Genomic DNA, 10,425 nt, shown 5'->3' with positions numbered 1-10,425 from the left:
GTGTGTGTGTGTGTGTGTGTGTGTATGTATATATGTATATGTATATATAGATATATATATATATATATATATATATAAATGGATATGGATATATAGCTTGATAGATGAACATATATTATATATATATGTGTGTGTGTGTGTGTGTGTGTATGTGTAATTGAATTTTATTGGTATCTATCTCTATGTGTGTACACGTGTTTGTGTGTTGGATGGTATGCATGCAGAATTAATTGCAAATATATGTTTACGTGTATGTCTATATATATATATATATATATATATATACGCATATATATATATATTTATTTATTTATTTATTTAGTTTATTATATATATATATATATATATATATATATATATAATTTGTGTTTGTAGTAGACATATATGTGTATGTCCATTTACATATATACATACATGTGCATACATTTTATAGTTTATATATACCAGTTGGCAGGGATTGACACACATTCGTTTAGTTACCACATTTACCCTCAAAATACAATTAAAGGCAGAATGAGTTTTATCATGCAAACCGTGCTGCTAGCCCTGGGGGTGTTCGCCTGTATGGTGAGTGGGCAGGGATTGGATAGCCGCCTAGAGAAGGGTGGTGCACGTGTACTAGCTATGAAGACTATCGGAAATAGGATGGCTGTGGAAGACAAGGACCTCACCGTTCTCTACAACTTCTACAACGTTGGCGATGGGTATGTAGCCGTGCTTTGATATATATAGTGTGAGCTCGATGTGGTATCTAGCAGAAAGAGTTCCGATACGGAAAAATTATGGTATACAGGATATCCCAACAATAGTATGATGTTGGATAGTCGGATCCTTCTTTACTATAGAATATCTCAGCATGCCGGGCATATATATATATATATATATATATATTGTGTGTGTGTGTGTGTGTGTCGATGTATTTTTTTTGTGTTTATGCGTTTCGAACAGTTTCCCGGAATCATCGTGGTGGACTTCTTTTCACAAACCCGTTTGGCAGTGGTTTTCGAGAGTATACTGGCTTAACAAATATATGTCAATGTATATTCATACTCACACAAGTACGCATGCCTTTGTTTGTGTACTGGGTAAGTATGTATATGTATGTATCTATATATGTATGTATGTATGTGTATGTATGTTTAACTAAAGTGCGGCCTTACCTGAGCTCTGGTTGTGAGACGGTCAGATATAGATCAGCCATTGTCACAATCAGGTTCACACAGTACGCTGGTGGCGTATGATAGTCTAAATGTTTGTATGTGGGTCTGCATATACTCCCATCTCGTGAAGGTTACTCCCCATTTTGGAAACTGCAATAATCCGTGCCTAGGATACAGTATGACACGAGTGTATCGCTAAACCCTGAAGTAAGTTATGCAAGTGTATATAAGCACCTACAACATGGCGCTATGATTTAATATGGTCTTCTTACGTACTATGTTGTTTGAACAGACTGTCATATATAGTACGATCACACATATATATTATTATATCTCCATATACCGCGTATACTTGGACGTACACGTATTTCTCAATCTCCTGGTATGAGCGCTGAATGCCATTGCAGATATACTGAATAAATTTAAACAATCATTGTCCGTCTCGTGATAGTATTGCATCGACGTATTCCTCATACTCATATTTGAATACCCGTGTGGAGGGAGGGGGGGGGGGCGGGACAATGGAAGCTGGCAATGCTGTTTTGGGAGTTGTTGTTGTTGTAGATCACATTTCCCGGTAATATGCATACGCTTTGCAGAGTCACCATAACGAACCGTGCTCAAGATTAAAGGCAAGATCATTAGATTGTACAAAGGTAAATATTGGGACCTTAACATTCCTATAAAGTTTTGTGATGATATATCTGTACCGCTAGCGAGTTCAATTTGTTATCCACACCATATCAACATTAAAGATAGCCAACTTTATTGAGGAATTATCATCTTAAATAATCCTAACCAGGTGAGTACTTTTGCTGTCACTTTCATCCTCGACTACTTGTTCATATGTTGTCTTCTTTCTCTCGCGTGTCTTTACTAAATTGCGTTGGAAATGCCACAGAATTGCCACCGATATCCGCGTAGAATCCCCTGATACCTTCATTGACTGGCCACTGAAGAATGGACTATCGACTGGCTTCCAGATCCCCTTTATTCAGCCGTAAGTATTGAGTATATTTTGAGGGTTATATCTTCCTGTCTGGTCATATCTGTGCATGAATGTACGTACGCATGAATGTACGTACGCATGTATCTATACTCCTTTGAATGAGCGTATATACGAAAAGTTTAGTTCTCATCTTGATATTTGTATATCAAGACAATTGTAGGCCCGTTCTTAATTTATGCGGTGTACCCTGGCATCTGTCTGTATGGCAGATTGATAAACAAAAGGTCTATTATGAATCGACATTAGAAAAGGCGTGTTATATTTCTGTGTATTTCGGTTGGTGTCGACAATAGGAATGGCGTGATATATTTTTGTGTATTTTGGTTGGTGTCGACATTAGGAATGGCGTGTTATATTTATGTGTATTGCGGTTGGTGTCGGGGAAGATGAAGTATTGATTCTTCGTCCCCAAGTGCAAATCCGTTTCTATTTCTTTAATAAATGAATGTGAGACGTCGTGCACTTTTCTTCCTATATCACAGACATCTTTTTTACCCGGAACCTGAATTCTATTCACGTGTCCAACCGGGAGCGCAATTGACGTACCCTTTGTATCGCGATTATGGAATCAAAAACTTTGCTCGCTTTTCAATGACGCTTCAGTTTTATGTCATTCTGCCGGCGTGGAGGCCATAGAATGTCTAAGTCGCGAGAGTTACATACCTTGGTGCTTAAACTGCCTGAGTATCAAATTATGAGACTATCGGTTTGACTTTTTTGTAGGTAGTTTCATGGTACCAACCCAGTTTCTTATCTGTACTTGCAGCGGAGAGAATGTCACCCATGCGTTGATCTACCAGTTGGGCAAGGTTGGAAAGACTAACACACTAAATGCCACCGACTTCACCTACAAAAACGGCAAGAAGGTACGGTCGACCCCACTTCCTACATACATTGTCTGTGAGTTCACCTGTGTATGCTATCTGTATATAACGGTCTACCAGTGACACTGTCGCAAGCGACCCTAACTGGATATTATATGAATACTTCGAGTATCACTTAAGGCATAAATATGCCACTATGTGTGTATATATAATTTGTGCATGTACATTGCCTGTCAACTGTGACTCGGTGTGTAGACGAGGCGCAGGCAATCACTGCATGTCGCCTTCGCACACGTCCGTTGTTTTAAAAGTATCGCAGTTGTGCGAGCGCGAACAAATACTTGGTACAGAGTGGGGAGCCATCTGATGAGGAGCGCGCACAAGCTGTGCAATCACAAGTGCGTGGCTGTGTGGTGCACATACCAACCCGCATTCCTCGCAGTACCTTGTATTGGTAGCGTGTTTTTTATTGTATATTGGAAACCGTTGAATATCTTGGCTGTGACATGTCATTTATTCCACTGTTTTAACATACTGGTATCTTTGTATATAGTCCCAACCCTTTTTATATAGTCCCACACCCTGGTATAGTCAACAGGAAAGCTGGTACAGTCAACAGGAAAGCCACATATATGCAAAACTCGGTACATCGGGGACGTAATCACACACCGCTCACGCTTTCCAAATACTCGCACACATCCCAAACTCTGCACATGAAATTTGAGACCACTCACTCGACACTCTGTACCAAAACTTGCATTGCAGCTTGTTCTGTCCAAAACGAGCGCACCGGGACCTGTTAAGGTGCAGTCCAATGCCGAGTACGAGAGATTGTACACCCTGCAGATGGTATGTCAGATCCTATCATGAGCATACACTATATCGCCCTTCATGTTGTGATGTATGTGTATATGTGTGTTTTCATAGCGGCGCTGTTTCTTCGCTGTTTGTACATAAATATGTGCGTATGCATTACTCTGTGAAGATTTATCGCTAGATTGGAAGTGCCAAGCTCTCAGAGCTCTAACTATACTGTTCTGTCCACCCTGCCATATATAAGATTAAGCACATTGCTACACTATGTTTTGTACTGAATGTTTCCGTTCTAATAAGTACATGTAAGAGTTATTAAAAATTGATCTGCATATATTCCACTTATTCTAGAAATGAAAATATCATATATTGTTATGCTACAGCTGCCTGACCCATCATGGAATTTCCATTTTATATATACAGAGACCCTGGTTGCTGTACGGTGCGTGCAGTGCGTTGATCGTTGTCCTGCCATATCTTGGCTTCCAGAGCAGCAGTTCAAAAGCCAAGCGTGCTTAAATCAGATACATCAATTGGATAATAAAGATTAATTGAAAGAATGGAAAACTTCGCTTCGTATCAATCTGTACAGATATATTTCACCTCTTCGAATAAGAATGTTGCGTACTACATAGTGCTTAGAGAGATGAATACTTTTGTGCATTGAAGTAATTTGGACTTTTTGTGCCATTTGTCTACTTACACAACGTCGAGCTCATAGTGAGCAAATCGCATGCTACTATGCCGTATCTTGTATAAGAGATAGAAAGTTTTGTTGGTGAGTAGTAGTAGTCATGTTCAATTCGCCACACTTTTGAGGGGTGGGCGTGTCCGCTATACGGGCAATCAATTCTAAAGTGATTTAAGACAATCTCAGTGCGATCAGCTTTTTCTTTGATTTGCAATGGTCTGCGAGACTTGTGAGCATACTGTCGCAAGACTAAAACTGACATGACACACTGGAGAATCTCGTCTAGAGCCTGGCAGAGGTACTGAAAAAAAGGGTATAATCTTGATGTGTCCAGAAAAGTGGATGGAAGTTCAGAAACTCGTCAGCATACGGGTTCGTTTCTGTCTTCTCGTGTGTATTCGATATTAGTCGACCTCAGCATTCAACGGGTCATTGTTGAATACTGATTACATCATATCGTACTATTTCAACCTCAATAAAGCCGTCGCGACATGTCTTTCCGTAAAAAGACCGTGCCCAGCAGCTTGATGTACATATATAATTGATAGAGTACATTGACTATTCGTCGGCGCCAGCAACTCGACATACATACAGCGGGACAATGCTACAAGGCATTACATCACTGGACGACTGAGCGTATATAAATATAACTGTCTAATTTAGAAGGCTATGATAACTCTCATCTATCGGCGATTGGATTTCGTGAATGCAGTATGTATAATCATATAATGTAGCCACTTTGTGCATAGGAGCCTCAGGAGGTCTACATAGGTTATTATTGGCATATTCCAAAAATAGAACACTTCGTATAGTTTTTTTTAAAGCAAAGAGCAATCGTATGTACTCTCATCAAGTCAACAGTTATTTATCACTAATTAGTTTTGTCATTTACTCATATTTACATATTAATACATTGCCTTCTACAATCAAAATCAGACTTTTTTTTGTATTAAATATTTTGCAGTTCGGCAAACTGCCTCTGGGCTCTGGCGAATTGGCGATTGGCGAACCCTCCCAACCCTCCAGCCTGCCCAGTGCCTGCGGCCTGCCACCTGGCACCTGGTGCCCTGGGCCCTGGGCCTGGGGTCTGAGACTCTGAAGCCTGAGCCTGTATAGTCTAAATAAGGCCTCAGGGCTCTCAGGCCTGTGAGCGGCGAGCACCTGAGGCTGACCGTTTGATGAGCCTCTGTACTGTGAGGTCTGATGTCTGAGCCCTCTGAGGAGTCGGGACTGTTTTATTGACAAAAAACTTTTGGGTTCGTCAGGGTTGTCGAATGGGCCATGTGTGAAAAATTGCAAATTCTGTGAACAATTCACAATGCCGCTCTAGTAGAGAGTGTAAAGATGTTGACGAAGATGTTACAGAATCCAAGGAGGTGATTCCAAGATGTTGACCTCGATTAAAGTAATTATCATCTCTCATAATAGACAACAGTTAACGTGACTGACTACCTATTGGTTGTTGATGAGCCTGACCTCGACCAAAGCTGTTCGTAGATCTTACAACAGCCAATAGCCAAAGTAGTTGACTATTTGGTTGTTAATATACTGGACTAGTAGTATTATCACCACATACAGACTCGATTGTTCCATGCATTCGTTTACGATTAGTTGGATCCAGGAAAACGCAATAAACTGGTATCACAATACTATATGATGGATTAGATGAACGGTAATAATACTTTTAAATTATTTCAATAGTCGTTATAATTATACTATGCCAGCTGTCAGCTTGATGCCCCTGAAGTTGAGTGTTTGATCATGTGCGGGTGCGTACTTTTCGCCGTCTCCACCGAAGAAGCTGGAGAAGTAAAGACCAGACAATGGCACTTTGTCACTCGATCGGTATGTAATGTCCTCAACCATCACTTTGTTATTGTCATGATATAATCCAAACCAACCATCACTGGAACCCGCTTCATTCAACCAGATTTGCTGTTTGATCTTATTCCATTTGCCAGCATTGAATGAGAAAGCCCCTCTATTAAGCGAACAGTGCGAGATATCTTTGCACTTGGTTCCGGAAGGATAACCTGAACACTTGCTGCATAGATCCTCAGTCTGTAAAGCCATTGGGATATACATGTAGGCCTCTGCGTCGCCATCTGCACGCCACATAAGTCGTGTGCTGAAGCAGTCATCACCTTGAGCGAAATAACCTCCACTGCACTTTCTTGAACCACCGTGCATACCTGGAAGCTTACCCCCGAGAGTCCATTCGAAGTCCTTGGGGAAATATACTTCGTATTCGAGTGTTGCAGCTAATAAACCAGGCAATTCCTCCAGTTGACTGGAGTAAAATTGACTTCCTGCATGTTTCTGTTCTGCACCATACGTACCTGCACGCATCTGTATTTCCATAACATTATCGTTTGAGTTCTCTGGATTGGCTTGTACTCTAGAATCATTGGGCTTTGTATCTACACAATTATCACCGTTGCGAATCGCACCGAAACATCCGTCCTGCAACGCAGCAAAGTCTAGTGATGCGTCGGGCTCATCACCTGCTTTGTAGCCGCTGTAATCCATATCAAGTATCTGAAGGTGACCGTTGTTGTCTCGTCTATATTGTGGCCGAGCTGTACATGTGTAGGTCACTGAAGCTAGTAAAACTAAATTTCTAATAGCTGATATACCCATGATTGTTTGTGCTTAGTTGATTTTTTTTTGTGGCAGTTATTGTCAAGGGCTTCTGCTTTATATGTTTATACGTTTACGATGTGTATCTCACAAAGTGGTTGATAACGCGGATGAGCTTTCGATATTCGATATTTACTGTTTTTTTTAAATGCTTGAACGTTTAATATCTCCGTCTACGCGAGAGTGCGAGACAGTAGAAGGTCAAGGAAATCGTCAAATTTATTTATGTCTTCTCCCACTCTTTCAGTATTTAGAAGAAACTCTGATATTGATGAGAGTATCTATATATGATATATCTACTACGAAGGAGTTCAGAAATTGCATTGCACAAGAGGCCGAGGGAGTGAAGAGTGAGTTTGTTTGTTTTTTATAAATAATTATAAATTTCGTGATGTTGACACTTGAGTCTGGACAAGTTGAAAGTCGACAGATTTGAAGATTTCGAGAAGAGTGTTTACTGTTTTTTTTACAAAATTGTGAAATAGTCTTCGCAGTTCGCACCCGACTGAGCCGATTCCTTCCCTTCCCGCCCCGAGATTCCGAGAGTCCTGCTGCTTCCTGAAGTAGACTCCTGAGCAGGGCGGACTGGGCCTGTGGCAAATCACTGATCCTCAGGCCTGAGCCCTCAGCGGGAACCCAGAGGTAAGTCCAAGCTAGCCCCGACTCCAGACATTAAAAAAATTTAAATAGCCACCTTCGGACGCCTGTCGTTGAGTCGCCCAGTCCTTTGAGTTTCACTCTTTCAGAGTTGGAACTTGGAACTTTGAAGTTTCCCAATTGTTTTTGTTTTAAAACAACTATTGTTTATTGTATTTATATATCAGATGTATAAATAAAGATAAATAGAGGCTAGATCGCCAGAGCCCAGTGGACCGAGGCTGGGGGGGCCGAGGCCCGAAAAAGACTATTTAAAGTATGTACATATGATTTTTACAGACATACATAGACATTTGCTTTATTTTATTTTATTTATTTTATTTTATTTTTTAAAAACAACCCAAATGAAATGGATGTGAAATTTTTATTTTACTTTGAAACTGAAAGTGTGAAATTGGGAACCCGTAACCATGCTCCACGCTCCACGGACAAATCTACTTACTCCCAGTCCCTGGGGGGAGGGGGAGACTTGGAAGTTGGAGAGTCGTAAATAAGTACTCTATTTAGTTATTTACATACATACTCTATACTATTTTTAGTGAATATTTTAAACACTTTTGTATTGGAACGAAATGGAAAATGAAACTTTTTTTTTTTAAATAGCTTTGGTAAAAAAAAAATGTTTTTGTTTTTTACCAAACACCAAAACAACTGATGAGTATGGACTGCGCATACACGAAAGTTTATAGAGTATCTTTTTTTTAACATAGCAATAAGAGATGAGAGGCCAGACTCCAGAGGGTAGAGGAGAGAGGCCCGAGAGGGTCGCTTGCTTGTATCTTCGTACGGTGCAGATAATTGTTGCCGTCTTTATTTTATCAAATTGTATGGTTCCACAGACAATAGAGTTGGTATTTAAGTATTCGGGATATGTTTATGTGCCCGGTCTTCAGAATAAATAGCTACGCTTCGAAGATATTCTACAGATTCTGTATCAGATAGTTATATTTTTTCAGTGTACATCTCATATCGTACACTGATAAATAATGTGGACGATTTGAGAAGACAATAAATCTTAAAATTTATTGGTGTGTTTAATTCTCACCGAATAGAGGCACCGACTGTAGCACTGTCACCGTGCGTCTCCTATCGTACCACTCTCGTAATCTAAAGATGGATACATATCCATAGAGGGTATCTGGCTTCCACTATGCCAAAGCCCGCGGGTGCTTCAACACGCTACAATTGAATTGACAACACAGCCATCCACGATGGATTCCATATATAGCAGAAGGTGCACAGGTATACCATCCTCCTGTTGAATACCGCTAGGGCCAAGCTACGGTGCGACGTAGTACTGCCTTCAAGATCACTAGATTTGTGCTCATTGAGTGCCATCTACTCGAGACTATTCATCTGGGTACGAAGGACTACCCTGGCGCTGGGTGTACATTGCTTGTAATTTCTTCAGCTTGACCTAAAAACCATTAGATTGTGATAGGCCCGATGCCGACTATATCTTCACAGTAATACTTCTATCTCCAGTAATACGCATGTAGCTTTCATATATTGGGGTTAATCACAAGACATATCGAGCCAGATGCTGACGATTGCCCGCCCGTGGGAGCGTCCTGTTAACTGTCTGCCGTGTAACAGATACCTCTCCCGGTTGTCACACATGTACATATAGTGCATGTAGATTGCCTTCCTTTTCTTGTAATTCGCGGTTTATAAACCAGACAGCGCAGTGATAGCTGCCTCCATGTCCAGTTTCTGCTGTGCATATTCGACCACTTTAGTTTTCTCCTGTTCTTTGACTAGTGCGACCTACACATGATTCGACAGAGTTGAGATGAGATGGTGAGGCTGGGAGTAGGCGGATTTCGAGCAAACCTTATATCGAGGTCAAACCAACTCGTCACACGATAGATATACTTAATGAACGATTTAGCAACGTGATGTGGAGGTGGTGATATGCCGTGCAGTGACTGCTTGTTTCTGTGCGTGCTGTTGTTGCACGTTTCTGAGATGCTGAACTACGTATATATATCACTCAACTTCCAGTGCGACGCCGACCAGATACAAAATAAGCAAACACGTGCGCCACCGAAACGATATAAAATATCCGAACGCCCGACGACACCGTATATGATACAAAGAATTTAAAATAAGGAGGCACATTAAGGTACGTGAAAAGACGCTTACTTGTTCTTTCCTCCTCACGGATACCGCGATAGACTGTTTTCTCAAATCGACGAATTTACTATCGATTTGTTCCTTCAGGTCAACGACTTGGCCCGCCAATAACACACCCTGCAATGAAGAAATGAATGCAAATTAACGCGAATTCATGCAGGTGTGAACTTATCTATGGCAGAACATATACAACACTTTGCACCAACGGGAAAGACGTTCTAAAAGGAAAAATTGATACAGACAGCTGTCTACCCCATATAACAAACAGTCTTCCATGGACTCTGTGTAAACTATGTTAACATACTTTTATGTTTACGTTTGTATTCACGATCAAAACACAATATATCAAAAGTTCCAAACCATGGGAAACATTTCTATTGCAATCATCGCATGATGTCAGGACATTGGAATGGTGATAGTACGTAACATTGAATACCCAAAACACACCAACTGCACGCGAATAACTGTTTTTGAATATATACATACACTACATAT

At 40.6% G+C, this 10,425-nt stretch overlaps 3 protein-coding genes across 3 annotated transcripts in view; 1 reads left to right on the top strand and 2 right to left on the bottom strand.

The window, feature by feature from the left end:
- Positions 1-4,379, top strand: part of SARC_06091 (hypothetical protein) — a 4,934-nt gene extending 555 nt beyond the window's left edge. Inside the window, exons 2-6 of the mRNA XM_014300017.1 lie at positions 509-704; positions 2,062-2,160; positions 2,936-3,035; positions 3,759-3,842; positions 4,230-4,379. Of these exons, the coding sequence (XP_014155492.1) occupies positions 514-704; positions 2,062-2,160; positions 2,936-3,035; positions 3,759-3,842; positions 4,230-4,325 (570 nt within the window). The 5' untranslated portion in view covers positions 509-513 and the 3' untranslated portion in view covers positions 4,326-4,379. The remainder of the gene's footprint in view (positions 1-508; positions 705-2,061; positions 2,161-2,935; positions 3,036-3,758; positions 3,843-4,229) is intronic.
- Positions 4,380-6,207: 1,828 nt separating this feature from the next.
- Positions 6,208-7,148, bottom strand: SARC_06090 (hypothetical protein; the record flags this gene model as incomplete). Its single annotated transcript, XM_014300016.1, has 1 exon — positions 6,208-7,148. Exon 1 carries the CDS (start codon positions 7,135-7,137, stop codon positions 6,208-6,210), a length of 930 nt encoding a protein of 309 aa, XP_014155491.1. The 5' UTR covers positions 7,138-7,148.
- Positions 7,149-8,824: 1,676 nt separating this feature from the next.
- SARC_06089 (hypothetical protein) lies at positions 8,825-10,302 on the bottom strand (the record flags this gene model as incomplete). Its single annotated transcript, XM_014300015.1, has 3 exons — positions 8,825-9,561; positions 9,940-10,047; positions 10,291-10,302. The coding sequence occupies 3 exons, from the start codon at positions 10,300-10,302 to the stop codon at positions 9,463-9,465; spliced, it is 219 nt and encodes a 72-aa protein (XP_014155490.1). The 3' UTR covers positions 8,825-9,462.
- Positions 10,303-10,425: the final 123 nt, after the last annotated feature.

The sequence above is a fragment of the Sphaeroforma arctica genome (assembly GCF_001186125.1).
Source record: "Sphaeroforma arctica JP610 unplaced genomic scaffold supercont1.421, whole genome shotgun sequence".
NCBI classification, from domain to species: domain Eukaryota; class Ichthyosporea; order Ichthyophonida; genus Sphaeroforma; species Sphaeroforma arctica.
Note: the sequence above shows the minus strand (reverse complement) of the source record. Positions and strands in the feature narration are given on the sequence as shown.